General features: G+C 35.1%; 1 protein-coding gene across 1 annotated transcript in view; it reads left to right on the top strand.

Annotated features, from left to right (window-relative positions):
• STK3 (serine/threonine kinase 3) overlaps positions 1–20,690 on the top strand; it is a 112,240-nt gene that overhangs the window by 35,145 nt on the left and 56,405 nt on the right. The window contains exons 7-8 of the mRNA XM_032223242.1: positions 16,699–16,836; positions 18,709–18,834. Of these exons, the coding sequence (XP_032079133.1) occupies positions 16,699–16,836; positions 18,709–18,834 (264 nt within the window). The remainder of the gene's footprint in view (positions 1–16,698; positions 16,837–18,708; positions 18,835–20,690) is intronic.

Raw genomic sequence — 20,690 nt, 5'->3', positions numbered from 1 at the left:
GGGTTTTCTATCAGTCACCGTATCATATTGATCCATGTAATTTTTCCTTGCAAACTACAGGAGTGATTTACTATTGTCTTCTCCTGTACAGTATGAAGTGATGTCTTTGTTGTTGCTACTAAAATGTTCTGCCCCTAGCATCTTCCTGTACCACTGCCCTCTGGGTAGGGGTTTGTGCTTGCTGTAGCTGGCCATATGGGGTGCCCCTCATGCCTGAGTGACCCTGTGTGGGAGTATATATTCTTAGCCTATACTGTGATAATCTTTGATCATCCCACCCAGGAAATCCTTGCCCCTTGCCACAGTGAGGTAGCTTAGCAGGACTTGATGGGAGGTTATTTATATCAAACCAGTAAAATTAAGTGTAACTAATTTACTGCAGATGCCATGTTCATTGAAATTGTTTGGGGCTGTTTTATACCTTTGCTTACAAAGTACCTAATACTATTGCAGCATTTTCAATAATATACTGGCATTCTAGTTTTTGTATTTGTTATTTATTTACTTTTCAAGTGTTTTAATGCATATTAACCATCTATTAATGTTAATATATCAGTCTGATGTTTATGCAAGTTGGCTTCTCATTGAATTTTTTGACTGATTTTCAGCTTTATCTTACTGATTAGATTTGTGACACTACTAAAATAGAAATGTACATATTGTGTTTCTAATATTTAATGTTACATAATAAGCTGTTTTGCAAGCATTTTTTTGTATTTCAAAGGTTTTTGTCAGTTGGATATTTGTTTCAGACAAACAGAAGGGATCCAATCTCAATGTTTTCTCAATGTTTTTAACTCGCTGCTCCAAGTTAATAGTTTGCTTTACATTAATAGTCCAAACTGTGCTTATAAGTTTATTGAAAATTTCTTGACACTATAAATAGTAAATATTCATAGTATGTTGTCTGACTCTAACTATGGCTGAAATTGTGGATAAGAAAATTAACTACAACATGCAACCATAGTTTGTTTTGTGTTTATAGACCTTCACCAGGGCATTTTTATTACAAATCTATTTTGGGAAATAACAAATAATTAACACCATCCAGTATCCAAAAATGGAATTGTGTGATAGGAGGGGTCGCTCCTGCGGTAATGTTTATGCTCTTTCATCTGTCCTTACAGGAACATGGGCATTTTTCATATAAACATAAATTCTGGATGAACCATTAACCTCATTATTTTCCCCCAAATGGTAACTGTATACTTGAATTCTAGGCAAAACAATAAAAATGTTAATTGGTTGGCCATTACAAAGTAGCTGAGATGAACTATCATTTGGAACATACGAAGCTTATGCAGTACATAGGTGTAGCAATGTAGAATTTGTTGTCTCCTCCCTTATTACAATGAATATTACAGATTTTTTTTATTGGTTTTCAGAATACTTTTAAGCATTTGAATGCTTCAGTGAAAGTCCATAGTTTAGCATCTGGATGACCAAATAAAGATGATAAGAAATAAAAGCAATTTGGTTCACAGTGTTACATGTTGACTCCCTTTGCCTTTGAATTTCAATCAGGGATGGTTTGGATTATGACACCAAGTGCTTTGCCTTAAGGCTTGTGATTTTGTGAAGTAACTTTTTTCAGATGCATCAGCTATGCATTGCCTAATTTGTTATGAAAGTGAAAAAACATTCAATAATTGTAGCTAAATTGTGCTGCTAACATATGTTTCTGATGAAATTATTGGTAATATGATAGAATTGAAATAACTATGTGATTGCTTAGTTTTAAATAACATTTTCAATGACAGCCTATCAAAGATGGCTTTTCCTTCCTTTTTTGAAGATTATTTATGAGGCATTATTAATTCCAAATGGCAGAGATCCAATTCTGTAAGATATATTGAAATTTAGCCAGCAGAGTTGTAAAATTAGTGCTCCTTGAATTTAGCATTAAGGTTTTAGCTATGTTTTTACTTTATAATTTAATATAATTTTATAGAACTAGTCTAGCTAATTCAGAGATCATCAAACTCAAACTCTTCATTTCCTTGACCAGTTTCTGAAGATTCTTCATCAACCTCCGCATATTTATTATATGAAAATAATTAATAAATACTACTTTTATACTACAGTTAGTCCCCAACATATGACCACAATTGAGCCCAAAATTTCTATCCTTAAGTGAGACATTTGTTAAGTGAGTCCCCCCCTCCATTTTATGACATTTCTTGCCACAATTGTTAAGTGAATCACTGCAGTTGATAAGTCAGAAATCTTTGGGAAAGCCAAAGTCAATCTGGCTTCCCCATTGACTTTGCTTTTCAGAAGGTTGCAAAAGGTGATCACATGACTCTGGGACACTAGAACAGTCGTAAATATGAACCAGTTGCCAAGCATCTGAATTTTGATCATATGATCATGGGGTTGCTGGAATAGTTATAACAGAAAAACAGTCATAAGTCACTTCTTTCAGTGCAGTTGTAACTTTGAACAGTCACTGAATGAACTGTCGTAAATTGAGGACTATCTGTACTACTACTGCTGCTGCTATGACTACTACTACTACTACTACTACTACTACTACTACTACTACTACTACACCACCACTATTATAGCTAATATTGTGGACCTTGTGGTTAGTCTGATTGATCCTTGTGGACATCAATATTGGCCACTTGGGAACCCTGAGTTAATCCCAGTTAGAACTCTTCTGTCCAAGATAAAGATCTGTGTTGGGTGGATATATAGTGTGTGTGTGCCTTTGGATATGTGTATCTTTGAATTTTGACTCCTAATAACTATGTGGATGAGCCTGTATAGCTTTCTTGGCAACACTTTTAAAAATGATTTGCAATTGCTTTCATCAGCTGATAAAGGCAGTCCAAAGACATCAAGTTAGTTTCATGTTTTAGGCAGAACGAAAACTTACACTGTACAAATTATAACCTAGTGCCATTAACCACTATTCTAAATTAACTCTCTATAAAATATAATATACATAAAATATGTATTATGTTATGTTTGATAATGAAAAAAGCTGTTCAAATCTGTATAGTTTCAGGATGTCATTATGTTTTTATGTATGTATCTATAGGTCATAACACTAGATGTACATAAAAATATAAAATAACACCTTTTCCACATCTTTACCATTTTAGGTGATATGCTCAACTCTGAGGCTATCACTTTCAAAGAAGCCATGGTTTACAAGATCTAGGCAATCATTCTGATTAAAAATAAAGATGCCTTTTATAAATTGTAATCTAATTGAACAAAGTCCAGTATTTAAAATTGTTTAATGATGTACAATATGAAGAAAATAAATGAAAGATCCAATCTGGCTCCAGCATGATTCCAAAAGCTCAGAAAACTAAACCTCTGGTCCCGGTGATCGAATTAGATTAGATCCTGCAACATTACCCTGGGATGCATATATTTGCTGTCATTTGTTAAATGAAGGACAGTTTCAATGGTGAGTGGAAACTTACACAGATTCTTTGTGTCAAGAGAATTTAATGATATCTTCTTACCTCTCCTGTGGGAATAGAAAGCTTTAAGTCTATGAAAGCCTAGCAGAGTTTATTTCACACTTGAAGGGAAGTAACAGGTAGCTTCCGAGTCTATTTTCCGAGACTAATACGCTTCCCTATGTCAGACGTAAACCACGCATGAAGATTCAATTAAGCTAATTTATTAGTAAGAGCCTATGCACAGGAATCTTCTCAACATGGTCAACACCTGATTATAATAATAATGCATTGAAGGAGAATTGGACTTAGTTTGCTTGTGCTTGAACGAATCCCTCTTTTTCACTCTGTCCCCCACTCCCTGTTTTTGTCATTCCTTCTCCTTCATCTGGTCAGTCCTAGTTTAATAGTACTTTTGACCAAATTTGATAGGCTCACTATTAGAAACAGTAGATTGGTACACGGAAATTATAATTAGAGTAGAAAATAGGTTGACATTGGCTGCCAGTATATATCTATATATTGAGTTCAGGGTGTTAATAATAACTAGAGCTATGGTTATTGGAATATCATTACTTAAGGCAGTACTGCATTGCTATCTGATTGCCAAGGAAGTGTATTCAATATTCCATTTTGGGGGGATTTTACTTTATGTAAAAATGCAGAAAGAGCCTTATCTTTGGCAACTTAACTGTGCAATACAGTTCCACCAAAGATCATTATTGGTGCTAGCTTTAATTTCATTTAAATTTAAGGTTAAGGCCTGTTAGTTAGCAAAAATCTATGACTTTTATTCATACTTGGTATAGTTTGCTTTATCGGCTGCTTTGCATTGAGCTTTAATTACTAATTTATTCCAATAGAGCCTTGGTGGTTAGAGTGCAGTACTGCAGGCTACTTCTGCTGACTCTCAGCTGCCTGCAATTTGGCAGTTCAAATCCCACCAGGCTCAAGATTGACTCAGCCTTCCATCCTTCTGAGGTGGGTAAAATGAGGACCCAGATTGTTGGGGGCAATATGCTGACTCTATAAACGGCTTAGAAAGAACTGTAAAGCAGTATATGTCTAAGTGCTGTTGCTATTGCTAATATAACAGTTATGAAATACAGTGGTTAAGAAATAATTAATAGTCCATAGAATGTTCTGGTTTTTGTCTCATGGCTGCTACGTTTACTCAGAATGGTTTGTCAAAAACTTATATTGATATTATAGCACGGATGTCAAACTCGATCATGGCATGTGACATCACATGACACAATGTGACTTTTTTGCCTTTGTGGAGCCGGGTTGGGCATGGCCTGCATGTGATGCATCCATCCCGCAGGCTGCCAGTTTGACACCCTTCTATATTATAGTTATAGATTACTTCATCACAAATTGTTTACCCTTTTAAAGAATTCCAAAAATACATTGAGGAATACCATCACTTTAAAAGAGCACATATTTATTTTACAATTCAGATCCTATTCATTCTCTGCATCTGAGCAAATCCTCTCAACATACTTATTTCATATTGGTTGCTCACTTTTGTATTCAATTCACATTCAAGCTGATTCATTCTTGACCTATTGTCTTTTAAATTGTCAATTTTTGCTGCATTTAGCCCGGTCTCATGTTATGCAAGGAACTCAAGTGCTTGCACATCTTCAAATTTCTTGTTTTTTTTTTAAAAAAAGAAATTACCATTATATTGGTTTTTAAGTATACTGGCCAAATTTAATAGGGGAGTTCAGTAATGGTAAAATTGATTTCATTAATTAAAACATAGTTAAATTAGGATATTTGCTATTGATGTAGCAATTGGACTAATTCAAGGACAGACAAGTTCAGTTTATCTAGGTGATTAAACAAATTCAAAGTAGAAGGGCTGTTAGTCATTATTAGATTTGACTAATAAAAACTAGTTCCACAATCAAAGGCAATACCTTAAAATATAGCTGCTGGGAGGTAATCATTGAAAAAAGGCTGCTATTTCCAGGATATTTCTGGTTGTCATACAGAATGCTAGAGTGGAGAGACAATTGAGAAGCCATCCAGCACCTCTTAAGATAAATTTGTAGCTATGTTACATCACCCTTTCCATTTGTACTGGAGAGATAAATAAGGATATTATTGACAAAATTTCATTCAAGGTTTTTGTCTTTCAAATTGGAAACCATTGCTGCCCAACCAGTGCATAATTGTTTAATTCATGTTGACTTAAAAGTATAAATACTGTTGAAGAAGTATTATTGCTGGTTTCGATAGACTATTGCTGGTTTCGATAGTAAATCAGTAATTTGACACTCTTTTGTGAAATAGCTTCAGAACATCAGACAAGAAAAAAAAGAAGCCAGCTGACATTTAAATAGAAGTACCGTATTTTTTCGGAGTATAAAACACACCAGAGTATAAGATGCACCAAGATTTTGAAGAGGCAGATAAAAAAAAAGTTGTTGTACTCTTCAGACCTCCCCAAAACCTCAAAAAAAGGGCATGAATAGCCTTTAGGAGGCTTGTAGAGTGCTCCTGCGAGGGTGGGGGTGGCAGGAGGCTTATAGAGTGCTCCTGGCCCGGGGGGGGGGGGGGTAAAATTGACCAAAAAATGGCCCATTTGTTTGCTCATTTCTGGCTCCCCAGGCCCCAGGAGCATTCTGAAAGCCTCCTAAAAGTTATGCACTGCCACTTTGGTGAAGGGGGCAGGGTTTAGGGAGGCAAAAAATGCTGTATTCAGTGTATAAGACGCACCCAGATTTCCAGCCTCTTTTTTGAGGGAAAAAGATGCTTCTTATACTCCGAAAAATGTGGTACATGTTGCATTATTTTTATATCTGGAGGACCAACAAGGTATTTTAAGTTAAGGTGTAGAAAGAAAAATAGGAATCTGACCTTTAATGTAGTTTTAGTTTAAATGCCAATTTAAGCTTAGGGGAAGTAGAAATAATGCAAAATGTTAGTTGCTTCTAACTTCTGTTTTGGGGTTAATCAAGACAATCATACCTTATAGCCACTGTATGACCTATCCAATGACAATCAGAATACTTGCTTTTTAAAACCAATTGTTCTATGTTTAGTTTAGTAAATGTCATCTGGACTCAGTAAAAAGTAAATGACCTGCATTGAATTAGTGTAATTGAAATACAAACAAAATATCAAATAGTTGAAGACTCATACAGGAAAAGAGAAAGTTGGAAAAAATTCTCTGTATGATAAATAAAATATGAGAATATAAAGCAGGCTTAGTCATCTGTTTTGGTTATGATCTATTTAAACTTATTGTATTGAGTTTGTAACATTTGTTCTTCACTACTAGAATATTCACTACTTACCCATCATCAAGGGATAAGGATAGTGTGAAATTTTAACTTCTTTTGAATTAAAAATTCCTTAATAGTTTGCTCATATCTTAACTGTTTTGTGGTAATAGTATATTTGCCAAGAGCTTAAAGTTTTCCTTGTGAAAGCCTTTCTGATTCTTAGCTTCACTTTTATACACAGGATGGCCCTATAAATATTTAAAAGCTTTTCAAAGGTCCACAAAATTATGTCTTGATCTATTCCAAACTTCTTTACTGTCTATAAAAATGCTACATGTTTATTTTCCAGCTCAAAAACTTATTTTTTATGAAAAGTTAAATGTCTTGCAAAAGAAATGTGATATACTTTGTTGGCTAGATATTTTGCTGCAATTAATCGGTATGGAGTTTTTAAAATTATCCATATTTTACCAAGGATATATTTTTCTTTAAATGTCCTTGTTATCCTCAGTATAAACTGAAAGTTGTGATGTGAGAACAGCTGATGTTTCTAAGGTTAAGTTTGCAGTTTATGCAAGAAACCTAATCTCACTAATAGTGATAGGAAAGCAATTTGATCATTGAATTAGCAATTTAAAAGGTAGGAAGATCAAGGAAGTACAGATAAGATAAGGAAAAGTATGAAAGTGTACAGTAGTGGAATTTGGGGAAGGTTCAAGAGGGTGTTCTGTTCTGTTCTAAGCCAGTTAAAAGTCCTTGTAAATAATTATTTAAGCTGATACTTGGAAAAACAACATGTGTAATAAAAGTATCCCTTTTCCATGAATATTGTGGACCCAAACCTGATTTTCCCCTCTGCAGCATAGTTTTAAATTTTATTTCGGAATAAATGAAATATATCTATTATTGACTTTTTAATTCTGTCTTTATTTTTTTACCTTGGCTTCAGTTTTAAAAAATATGCCAGGTTTAACAACAGGAAGCAGTAATTGTGTGGCTGGCATATAGTCTGAAAATGAAGTATGCTAGTTTCTGTGGAAAACAGAAGTGCCAGATACAACCCGACAGGGAAAATCTTTACCTTTCTTTTAATATCTATGCAGATTCTCAGTCATCCCAGTTATCCCAAAGATCCTTTTTCAAAAGGCAACTGTACTTTGTTTTCGTTCTTCAGAAGCTTCTTGGATGAGAAGCGAAACATTCAAGGAAAACAATGTCCAGTTGCCCTTTGAAAAAGCACCTTTGGAACTTATCTGTAATACCACTTTAATGGGACATTTATGCAGTAGTCTGCAACCTTATTAGTTTGGCATTTTATTAATTACACTTTTTGTTCCCAAGGTCTCCAAAATCACTAACATATCTCAAACGCAGCACATCTAGCTTTGATCAGCTTTTCTTTATATATTTACTGCTTTAATTATTTTAGTCCCCAGAATACAGGAAGAATTTTCTCCCAATCTCATTAAATCTTGTTTTAAAACGGGAATCCTCGGATTGTATTCTGTAGACTTGCATCATTCTGAAACAGTGATAGCTTCTAAATAGTTTATCAACCTTTGGAGTTTACATCAGAATGGATTTTATAGTGAGTAAGCAAACAAAGGAGGGTAAGGGAACAAGCTAATTCCAGCTACATGGCACTCTTTTACTGATCAAATACAAGTGTAGACATTCTAATGATGGACAAATTATTTTCCATTACAAATTTATTTTTTCCATGGATTCTCAGATTTATAATTTTGAAAATGTAAAACGTCCTTTAAAAAGAAAACAAACAAATCCAGAGACTCTGAAAATACAAATAACATGCATTGTAGTGGTGGGTTGTCAAATTTTTTACTATTGGTTCAGGCACGCACAGAAGCGTCCGGGCAGAAGGGCGGAGCCTCCCTTTGCTGCTACTACTGGGAGCAACCCACCTCTGATGCATTGGCCTGTTTTGCAGTATGTTTGTGATTCTTCGTGTTGCTTTTCATGAAAAGCACATCTTGTCAGACAGATCTACTTTATTTAAGAATAGAGTATGGTTGAGGTAAATGTTCTATAACTGAAATTATTTTGCAGTGGACAAAACTGGGATTTATGCAAGACATATCAGATTGCATCTCTATTATACTCTCATCTGTTTATGCATTCAAAGTAAATGTTGCTTACCTTTCACATGCATTTTGATTGCAGGTTGCATATAGGAACCTTCATTTATGTGCATATCTATCACATCAAGTTTCTGTTAAGGATCTGAGTGTAAAAACTGTTCAGAAATCCCTTTTCACTCATTTGTACCCTTTGTATTGCTATCACAATGTGAGTAAAATTGCAAAATAATCTTGCAGCTGAACATAGAATGCCTATCTCAGTAACTCATCATTATTCTTAATCATATGGCAATTGTTCCCTTATCTTTTCCTCCCTCTTTGTCAGGTATTACTGCACCAATTTAAGTGCACCACACTTTGCATGAAATAATAGCCAAAGGTCATCATTTTACGGGAGCATACTGTTCATAGATACAGATTTATAGATAACCTGGCACAAGATAGACAAGCAAAACATTCTAGTTAAATTCCATGCCATATTAAAAGCAACTTAAACAGAAAACTGTAGATGCTCTTTATGTCTGTTTCTTTACACATACTTTCTTAATTCAAACTAAGTTTCCTTAATTGATACTTTAAATGCAAGTCCTATAATTTATCTTTCCCCCCTGTACTATATCTTTCTGTAAGAAAATACTTTCGCATGATTGAAGGGAGGCAAAACTCAATTAAGTTAACTTTTCAGAAGTGTTAATAGCATTGTATTCTTTTTCTCCCTCTACCATTGTGTCATTGAATGTGAATGATATCTTATGGATAAAGCGATAACAATGGGACAAGTTGCAGTGTGCTTTGTTGGATATATTTTTGTATGGCCATAAAATTAGATACAGGTAGTCCTCAACTTATAACAGTTCATCTAGTAACTGTTTGAAGTTACAACAGCACTGAGAAAAGTGCTTTCTGACCATTTTTCACATGACTGTTGCAGCATTCCCATGGTTACATGAACAAAATTCAGATGCTTGGCAATTGACTCATATTTATGACTTGCAGTGTCCCAAGGTCATGTGATCATCTTTGGCCACTTTCTGACAAAGTCAATGGGGAACAAGATTTACTTAATAACCGTGCTATTTACTTAAGAATTGCAGTGATTTCGGGCTTCCTGGGAGGAGCCTGCTGGTGGTGGCAGCAAAAAAATCAGCTGCCTCCGAATTCCTGGCTACGTACCTGTTTAGAGGATCTTCCATCTGACGTCTTATCAGGTTTTCTTATCCTTCAGGCAAGAAGGAAAGAAGAAACTGTTTTGCTGGCAAATGCTCTTCGATTTTTGCAGCTTTTGTGCTTGCAGGGAAAGGGGGGCTAGCCCAAGGCAGAATGGCTGTCCGTGCTGGGAACTTCAAACTGCCTTGTGCAGGACAAAGTAGGTCTCCCCCACTCAGTTCTAAGTTTTGTTTGATTTAATCTTATCACGAGCTGAATCCATTTCCGTGCACAATAATTGTTTATCAACATTTTAGCTTCTTTTCTTTTTCTCCTCCGAAAAATTATTTACTTAGAGGCTTTTAAAATGGCGCCGAGCAGGCTGGTTTCTCCGGTAATAATGAACACTTTTTGTTAATCCTCACAAGAATTCACAAGAATTCAAAACAAAAGAGATTGCTTATCATATGTTTTGGTTTCACAATAGGCCAGCAGAAGCTTTTTAATTAGCTTTATTTCTACAAGAATGTTACTCCTTCATTAACTTTGCTTATCTGGAAGTTAAATGGTGATGAATCTGCTGAACGGTCTTGTTACAATGTTTACTCACTGAAAGTTTTGCCAAACCTTAACTTCAAAATAAAAGGGGAACACAGCCTCTTTACTTAAAGCTGCATATTCAGGCAATAGAGTTTTATTAACTGCAGGCAGATAAATTTTGAAATGGCTTCAAAACCAAATATTAACTTGAAGTTGTAAAATTTTTTCTTATTACTATTCAAAATACCAGCTTCAATTTTGTAAAAGGCTTTCTTATCCAGCTGCGTTACAAGATGGCAATTTTATAGCTTCTGCGTTTGATATATGACACACTCAATCAGTTCTATTCTCCTGAAGACTTCTCCTTATTAACTGCTAAAAGTCTATAAATAGTATCCCATTTAAAACCGAGGGGAGCAGAGACTTTGTTTGTTTGTGCGTTTTTTATAATGGCTCCCAAATCGAAGCAGTCTAAGCGTTTCCTTAATAATACATCTCAAGAAATTGTTACAAAATCGCTGCCCTTGCCTCCCACGCCCTCTACTGGAGATCTCTTAACGCAAGAATTTCTTTTTGAAACCCTTAAAGAGTTCAGACAGGAAATTAAACAACTTTTATCGGACTTATATGATAAACTGGACGCCAAGATTGCTCAAACAAGGGAAGATACGATCAGAGTTATGACTGTTATGACAGGCTATGTTTCTGAAATGGAGGACAAATTGGAACTTTTGGAAAAAACTAATTCTAATTTGACATCTAAAATTCAAACGTTACAACAGGAAGTTGAAAATGCTCAAAAACAACTCGTTATGATAAATTACAATAAGACTGCGTTTGCAATAAGAGTCAGAGGATTGCGTGAAAAGGAACAGGAGAATTTGAAACAGACCTTTTTTGAAGCTTTCAGACGTTCGGTGGGAAGTCCGGGATTTAACTTTGATTGGCAGATTCAAAAAATTTATCGCCAGAACTCGTGTGTAGCAAAACAACGACAGCTTCCGAGGGACATAATTATATATTTCACCACAAGAGAATCCAGAAATGCGATAATACAGATGTTCTACAATAACAGGCTGCGAATCGATGGACAGGACTTGATTGTTTTTAAAGAAATACCATCTCAAATATTAAGAGCAAGGAGAGACTACACTTTCTTAACTGAAAAACTCAGAGATTCTCAGATACAATATAAATGGGAAGTGCCATCTGGTATCACAGTCACATTTGAGAACCAAAAATATCGTCTCAATTCTGTTTGCGAAGCCCGAGATTTTTACTACAAAACTCTGAAGGCGGGACTTCCTGACTCACCCGGACTTGGAGAAAAACAAGGAGAAGGAGAAGATAAGCAGCGGGACACGTGGCTACAAGGCGGAGGGTGTTGCTTTCCCTTTCCGGAAGGGCAGAAGAGTAAAGAATAAAGATCCAGCTATGCCTTTAAAATACTTCTTAAATTTTTAATTTGAATAAAATTTCAGGACTTCTGTCTGGTATAAAATGACAAAGCTGTATACCGATGAAGAGATATTGAGACTGAAAGAAGCGGTGCTGAATTTGGACATATATTGTATGGGACTTATATAAGACTTGTTTGAATCTTAATTTAAACTGCGCATGATCTATTCTTTGGGGCGAGGAGAGCGGAGATCATAGTTTTCTTGGATTGTGGTTTGGGATGAATGGAGTCGGGTGCGTGGGGTAGATGGAAGGGTAGTGAAAGTTCAATTAGATTATCTTGATCCAGAATGTAAGCTGATTTTTGTATAAATTGTTATTTGAATACAAGGTTAAGAAAGATTATCTGGAGAGTCTACACGAGGGTGGAGTAAATATGAGAGGAGCAATGGATGAGGATAAAATATATATGCGGACACGGGTAAAGGCAGGATGGGAGGTATAGAATTTATATGCGGAAGCAGGTAAAGACATTGTTTAAGATTTTAAAAATAATGAGAAGCTGAGTTTAATGTTAGAGAGTATATTGACTTCTCTTTCTGGGGGGGGGGTTCCCCCCCCTTTTTTTCTTTTTATTATTCTTTTCTTTTTTGTTCTTTATTTTTTATTATTTTTTATTATTTTGTAACTTCTAATCTATTTGGTTTCAATATACTCCAGACTTTGCTTGATAAAGAACGATGCCGGGAATGGGACCTGGGAAGTCGGAAGGGGGTCAGGGAGGGGGGTTCAGGGGGTGGGTGGGGGGGAGGGTGGAAGTATAGACTCAATTTTCAGAACAATGAATGCACTTGGATACTGTTGCTTTTTTTTCCTTTTTTTTTCTTTTCTTCTTTCTTTTCCTTTTATTTTCCTTTTGTTTTAGTACAAAACAAATAGACCAATGAATACTAGAAATACACCGAAGCGAGGTGTAGAGGGAAAGAAGAGGGGGGAATTAAGAGGGAGTGAGAAGGGAATGTAAGGAGGGTGAGATGGTGGGAAGGGGAGAAAGGAATGGCTGAGGGGGAGGGGAAGTAGAAGAGGGGATTGTTGGAAGGGAGAAATGAAAGTTGGAGGGGTAGAAGGAAGGGTGTATGTAGGATAGAAGTGTTATGAGTTGTTTACTGCTTCTTTTTTTTTAACTGCACAGTATTTAAGTGATTGTATAAAGGAAAATGAAAATGTAATAAAAGAATCTTTGATTAGAAGAATTGCAGTGATTTCCTTAACTGTAGCAAGAAAGATTGTAAAATGGGGCAAAAGTCACTTAAAAATTATCTCACTTAGCAACAGAAATTTTGGGCTCAATTGTCGTATGCCAAGAACTACCTGTATTGTGTCATGAAATGTTTAAGATGGATAATCCAACATTTTCAGTTATAAATATTTAGACAAAATATTTTAAACCAGTGTCTGCTAAAGAGGACTTGGATTACAGTGATAGTCAATTATCCTTTGAAGGAAGTCATAATACCTCATCTTATGGGAGCATAAGTGAAATACTTAGAAAAAACCTAATGTTAAACCGCTTGACTTTAGACAAATATAATAAAGTGACACATTTCCTTTGTTCCAAGTAATTTGTGGAAAACAGATCTATTCCAGTTCAAACATAGTCTAAAATTGTCTTGGTTATTGTAGGGAATTTGTTACTTGCATCGGGTATTTGATTGATATTTCTTTCTTTATTGGTTACATTTAATACTACCAGTAATGAAATTGCCTGACCAGTGGGCCAGATTAGAGACACGGTCGGTTCTTATGCTATCTAAATGGTCAATATTAGAAGTTTATGTTGAATTTCTTTTCACATGTAAGTTGTTCTTGGGTTACAAGATAAGAGACGTGGGTAGTTCCTGTGAGCAGGGGCTATGGAGTGCAGTGGGTGTGCAGCAGTGGTTGGTTTCCATTTTTTTACTACCTGTTTGCTTCTGCACGTGCGCGCGCTTCTGTGCATGTGCAGAAGCGTCTGGGCAGGTGGGCGGAGCCTTCCGCTGCCGCCACTACCGGTTCACCTGATCTGGGCCCAACCGGCAGAAACCCACCTCTGGTGTGCAGGTGCCACAGGTGGGAGCTGTAGGAAGGCACTAAGAGTGTGGATTGATAGGTGAGTATGCCTTCAATTTTCTTTTTTGCTATCTTTAGAAATTTATGTACTGACAAAGTCCAAGTATTCTTTTTATCCTGAAAAGAAATATTTAAATTAATTTGAATAATCAAGCCAGCAAGAAAGAGAAAAAGGAATAGATTTTTAGATAATAAATTGCTTAAATAGATAAATAGATTCTTAAGCAGTAGCAGAGATAGTATTTAGGAACATTATAACTGGCTATGCTATGTGATAATTAAAAAGTAATTGCCTGGGATGGATAATATATAGACAAACCATTCTGAAATAGCTTTTTGAAGGTCAGCATCAAAGCCAAATATCTTATTGGTTCACTGAAGCTCAAGTTAGACAAAGAAATGGCTTCATAATCTATAATATTTAAGGCATAGTTCAATCTCTTTTGTTCAGGATAATGAAAAACTAGATATTGGACTCTAGTTACAAGAACACCGAGGGTACTTACAGTTACTTTTATCCAGAATTTAAGGTAATTTCATGTCTGTATTTATAAAGAAATTTAGGAACTCAACACACTGGTCACTTTCATATCCAGCTCCTTCTATGCATTTTATATTGGATGACCTGTGAATTGTTTAGAAGTTGCAACTAGTACAGTGTTGCAGGCAAGCATTAGAGAACTATAAAATACATGAGCAGTTTGATTCCTATAGTAAAATTTTGGTAATAAGCATTTGTCTAATGATTGAAGACATATCTAGACTACAAAAATCTGGGTAACCTCTAAATGACAGTAAAAATCTTCACTGCAGTAAATCTACAGATTTGTGCAGTTCAAATATGATAGTGCTATCTAAACAACCTTTCAGTTTAAAACTGCCTTCCACTGAACCTGTAATTTTATCCTGTGGTAAAGACATTTTTTTGTTCCTTATGCTTTCTGCTGGAGTTTCCTTTTATGCATGTCTTTATACACAGTACTGCGTCACGAAGATGTAGTTCTATGCAGATTACTGATTCAACCTAAAAAGTTGGTGTACCATATTCTTTATCAAACTTCCAGGTGCTGAAAGTATTAAATTTGGATGTATAAAGCTGGACTGGAAACATTGAGTGGTGGTAGTTGTGATTAATTCTGTGGTGACCAATTACTATGCAGGAACGGGAGGAGGGTGGGAAGACTCATACTATTGTCTTCTTGTTGCATTAACTGATAAGAAGATTTGCCAGGTAGCAGTATGAAATCAGTGAATAAAATGACTTTTTGATTACAGCTATAGTATTATTGATGTATAGCAAGGGGTATGCCATTATAACAGCTTACTCCATTATTACTAGATTAGTAGTTGGGTTGAATCTGGTTCTTTAAGAAGTCTTGTTGAAGAGTAGACCATATACATGCATTAAGTGTTTGTTATTTTGTCCTAAAAAGTAATAGTATTACCCTGAGCATGGAATAGGGAAGAAGCTCAAACCATGCCAAATAATAAGGTCTGAAGCTATTGAAAGGCAAATTCAGATTAAATATTAGAAGAAAGTTTCTAATAGTAACATTAGGACCAGAGATTTATTAGTGATGCTCTCACTTGGATCTCTGCACTGAGCAGATGGTAAATTGAGTAGTTTAAATTATATTTTCTAGCAATATTATTCTCGAATAACTCTCAGATTATCTTGAAAGGCTGCAGTCTTTTTTAAATGTATATGTATTTCATAGATTATGTGACAAAATCTATGCTGAGTCAGTGTGGCGTAGATCAGTGTTAATTATTAAATAGACCAAGCTTATTTTGTGATGACAATGCTATAAAAACAGTAGTTAAGACAACTTTTTTTTACGGACTTTTGAAAGCTATTACAAATTTGGTTTGTTAAGTTGAAGATAATGTGATTTATTGAATTTGAATTGGTGATTGTCAAGCTAAGAAACAAAATCATATAGAATTCTTTATTGGCCAAGTATGATTAGGCACACCAGGAAATTGTTTCCAGTGCATAAGCTCTAAATGTACATACAACAATAGTGATAAGCAACTAAGTTATAGTCATAAGAAAATAAAAAGATAGGTAATAGGGAAGATGAGAATAATGATGGTAATGCTGTCTTTTTAGATAGTTTGACAGTGTTATGGGAATTAGTTGTTTAGCGGAGTGATGGCAATTGAGGGGGGGTGTCCTTGTGTCTAGTTGTTCTGACATGCAATGCCCTATAGCATTTTGAGGGTAGGAAACTGTTTATGTCCAGGATGCAAGGGGTCTGTAGATATTTTCACAGCCCTCTTTATATATCGTCATAATTCTTTAACTTAGACCATAAATAATCAATTTGTAGATATAACCTCTAAAGAGAATAAATGTATTGTATCATTTTTGCTTAAATCAATATATCACCCTGTATAAATAGTTATAATCCTTTTACATGTGACGAAGGACTTAGTTGCTAGCTTTCCCTCAAGGTAAATAGTTTCTATGACATATTCAAGAAAACTAAATATTAGAATATTTGAATTGACTTTAGGAAATGATATGACACACAGTGTAATTTTGATGTGTAAAAGTAAATGGATGCTTTTTTATTTGCAAAAATATAGTTCTCACCATTTCCATAATTCTAGTGAGATCTAGTGTGCTAGTTGCATTGAACATAGTAATGGAAGCTTGGTCCTGAAGCACTTCTTACTTCTATTATAGAAATAGTGACTTGCTTATTTATTTAATAAATACATATATCTCCCCCCCCCCTTTTCCAGGCAATATTTATGATTCCCACAAACCCCCCGCCAACATTCCGGAAGCCAGAGCTTTGGTCTGATGAATTCACCGACTTTGTGAAGAAATGTTTGGTGAAGAATCCTGAGCAGAGAGCTACCGCAACTCACCTTCTGCAGGTCAGTTCTGTATGCAGCTATTTTTTCCCCAAGAAGCTATCAGCCAAGGAAAGTTTGCATGTGTGCTTAGTCAGATGAAAATCTCCTGCTCACCCCCACTGAATTACTTTTTGTCTACTTAATAGCTGACAGAAAATTCTTCAGTGTTTCCACAGTGAGTAATAGGGGCTCACTGTAATTTCTTTAACTGCTTGGTAAGCAAGAAAAGAAAGATCTCTCAGCAAATGCCCGATTCTTTCAGAAAAGCAGATCTGAGGAATCCTTTTGATTTGCTGAGAGTTCTCCACTTTTATGATATTTAAACATGTTTATTTTGAACATGTTACATTTAGAATAATGCTATCTCTGCAGTTAGTATTACTGCAGTCAGTAGTTAGTGCTGTTTCCTGACCAAACAGTAATTTTTTGAACAATTTTCACTAGCCAGAACATTTGGATATGAATTATCTAACCCTTTTCATTCTCATTATTTCTTCTCTTCATCCTTCTTTTTTGCCTCTGTCACCCTTTCTCTTTAATTTATACTTTTTTATATTCCATAATAAACTCAGATATTTGTTCTTGGTGCTACATTAATATCTATATTTTATGTAATTATAATCCTTTTAAGAATTTGCTCTGTAATCATTTTCTTTTGGGAAAGTCAAGAGAAGTGATTTCAAAAGCCCCCTCACTTTTTTGTTATTTAACCAAAATATTGTAAGTCCAATATTCCTTCAATGGCTTGATAGATTGAGTATAGCACCAGTAGCAATTATAATGTTACAGAAGAATGTGATTGTTATACAGAAATGTTATCTATGTAAACAATTCTTCGTTATAATGGATGTGCGCATTGAGTGGAAAATCAACAAAAAAAAATTTAGAAAAAGAAAGAAAAAGTCTTTGGACAGTACAGGAACAAAAAGGGCATAATTTGTACTGTTGTTAAATTTGAGCAAGTTCATTTTTTCTAACTGATGTCATAGCCCATAATACACAGCAACATTTGATTGGGCAATCACAAAATACTGGCTATATAATATAGAGAAAAAGGCCATATTTTATATCCACAACTGAAACTGTATCTCTGGGACTCATGCACAGCCTTGTGGGAAGGTATCAGTGCTGTGTGCAGGAAATGAGTAATGATTTTTAGGGTAGGCATCCTGTGAAACTCCAGATGTTTCTGAGCTCCAGTTCTCAACATCCTTCACCACTAACTGCTCCTAGGGATATGCTCTAATAAGGGCCAAATTCACAGCACTGAAAGAGAGAATGGAGATTTTTTTTCTTTTAAAAAAAACAGGAGTATAAGTTGTCTTTAAATAAATCTGTTTTTGTTGTATTTCAACTGCCCATCCTGATGATTTAAATTTTGCTTCATATATATTTCATCATTGCCAATACCTCAGTGATTTGTGTTCTGTTAGAATACAGGTTTCTCATGCTATAGTGGCTGCTCTGCTTATGACTGCTAATTTGCATTGTCAGCTTGTTAAAATGAATTAAAATGATATAACTGACTGAATTATAAAGTTTATTTTTCTCTGTCAGGCTATCTTCTATTTGTTTATTTACCACTTAATTCACATTTCCTTTGGACAATTATATCCTTAACTGTAAAGCAGTTGTGTTTTGTTGTAACATTCTTCTCATGGTTGCTGTTTACCTAAACAAACAAAAAGGAAAATCCTATTTAGTTGTAAAGCAGTTAAACAGATCATATGCTCTCTTATTCCAGATTTTAATTGCTGTCCAAAGGGAAATGTTCTCTCCTGCTGGTCTGTGAAGTTGATTGGCATGTTGTTCTAACATGTTACTTTATTTATACTGCGAATACAGATTGTCTGTAGGCTCCATGTTGTATAACTCTATGGCTTTATTTTCTAGCATCCTTTTATTAGAAATGCCAAGCAAGTCTCAATTTTGAGAGACCTGATTATTGAAGCTATGGAAATTAAGACCAAAAAGCATGAAGAACAGCAGAGGGAACTGGAAGAAGAGGATGAAAACTCGGTGTGTGAAAATTTAATTAAGTTTTCAAATTACTTTTGGCCTGTTAAATTGTCAACATATTTAAGTAATATAGTTCTGATTGAGAGGGTTGCTGTCACTTAATTTTTTTCTGAGTTTCCTTCCTTCTTGACAATCCCCAGTTCAAAAAGAAGTTTGTGAAAAAAATATTTTCTTGGTTTTTAAAATTGATTTGTGTGTGCTTGTGTATGTAGTATTTGAATAGCACATGAACAATTTTCAGTTCCTTTTTAAAAATATAATGCTATCAATTTCTTAACTGATCTTTAACGTATGGGAGAATAAGTAGCTTTTATGGGAGCATCTGCTAAAAAGAGTTGAATAAATGCAAAGATCCAAAGTGCCCTCTCTTTAAATATGGCTACGTTTTGCCACATGTCAAATTATGCAGTTCTGTTTCCATAGTATTCATTTATGTAGTGCAATAATGATTGGAAGCAGTATTCCAGGGCTCTGCAGGACTCTTTCATGAAATTATTAGGGAGAAGAGTATTAGTTCTTGACTTAAGACCACAATTGGGACCAGAATTTCTGTTAAGCATGTCAAACCTTTTTTGCAACCCTTCCCTGCCCCCCTACCCCCAATTTTGATCACATAACTATGGGGATGCTGAGACATTTGTAAGTGCAAGACCAGATGATAAGTCACCTATTTTCAGTGCCATTGTAATTTTGAATGGTCTCTATATGAAGGGTTGTAAGTCCAATAGTCCTTCATTGGCTTGAAAGATTGAGTATTAGAAAGATTAGGACTAGAGTTTCTAGGAAAAATAATAAAAGTGTATAAATTTTAGTGACTGCCGTATTTTTTTTTGGCGTATAAGATGCACTGGAGTATAAGACGCACCAAGATTTTGAAGAGGCAAATTAAAAAAAAAAAGGTTTTGCACTCTGCAAACCTTCCAAAAATGATTCGTTTTTCGCGAAAACGGGCTGTTTTTTGTCCCCCAAAATGGCACGCATAGCCTTTAGGAGGCTTGTAGAGTGCTCCTGGGGCTGGGGAGGGGCACAAAAATCGGCCTGTTTTGGGCTCATTTTCCCCTCCCTAGCCCCCAGGAGCACCCTTTAGCCTCCTAAAGAATATGCACAGCCATTTTGGTGAATGGGGCGGGGTTTCAGGAGGCAAAAAAATGCTGTATTCAGTGTATAAGACGCACCCAGATTTTCAGCCTCTTTTTTGAGGGAAAAAGGTGCATCTTATACTCAGAAAAATACGGTAATTAGACATTATAATAACTCTGGTATGGCTGATTTTGTGTATGTTCTTTCTGGTTTGTTTTAAAGACTATAGTATTTGTTTAGGAATATGTTAGAAACAAAATAGCATTGTCAGATGCAAGTATAAGGTTGAATACACGTTAGGTGTAATAGAATATATCAGCAATTTATATCTGGTGGCTTAACCAAGGTTTTTTCGCTATGTATTTTACAATGAGATGCTAGTTTAGCAAGATGTGACTCAAAATACTTGCATTATAAAATTAGTTTAATTTTGCTATCTACATACAGAGCACTAACAATCTTCCTTTCTACCTGACAAAGATTTTTCAATAATATGACAAGCAGTGTAATTATCAAAAGTGAAAGGTGTGGCATTATGTTGGCATGCATGTATTGAGAAAATAAAAATTCTTATTCTGGTCTCTTACTATAGACATGGTAAAAGAAACAAAGACAAGAAGTTGTAACTTTTACAAACTGGATAGAAAGTAAGACTAGTTTTGACTTAAATACTTTTAGAGACACAAATATAACAACACCCCCCCCCCCAATTAATATTATTTTTAACAGCTAAATAAACTTAAGATAGGTTTTCTTATTGTTCCTTGGACTTCGTA

Source organism: Thamnophis elegans, chromosome 8, assembly GCF_009769535.1.
Source record: "Thamnophis elegans isolate rThaEle1 chromosome 8, rThaEle1.pri, whole genome shotgun sequence".
Classification (NCBI taxonomy): Eukaryota; Metazoa; Chordata; class Lepidosauria; order Squamata; family Colubridae; genus Thamnophis; species Thamnophis elegans.
The sequence above is the reverse complement of the archived record's forward strand: the minus strand, read 5'-3'. Positions and strand labels throughout refer to the sequence as shown.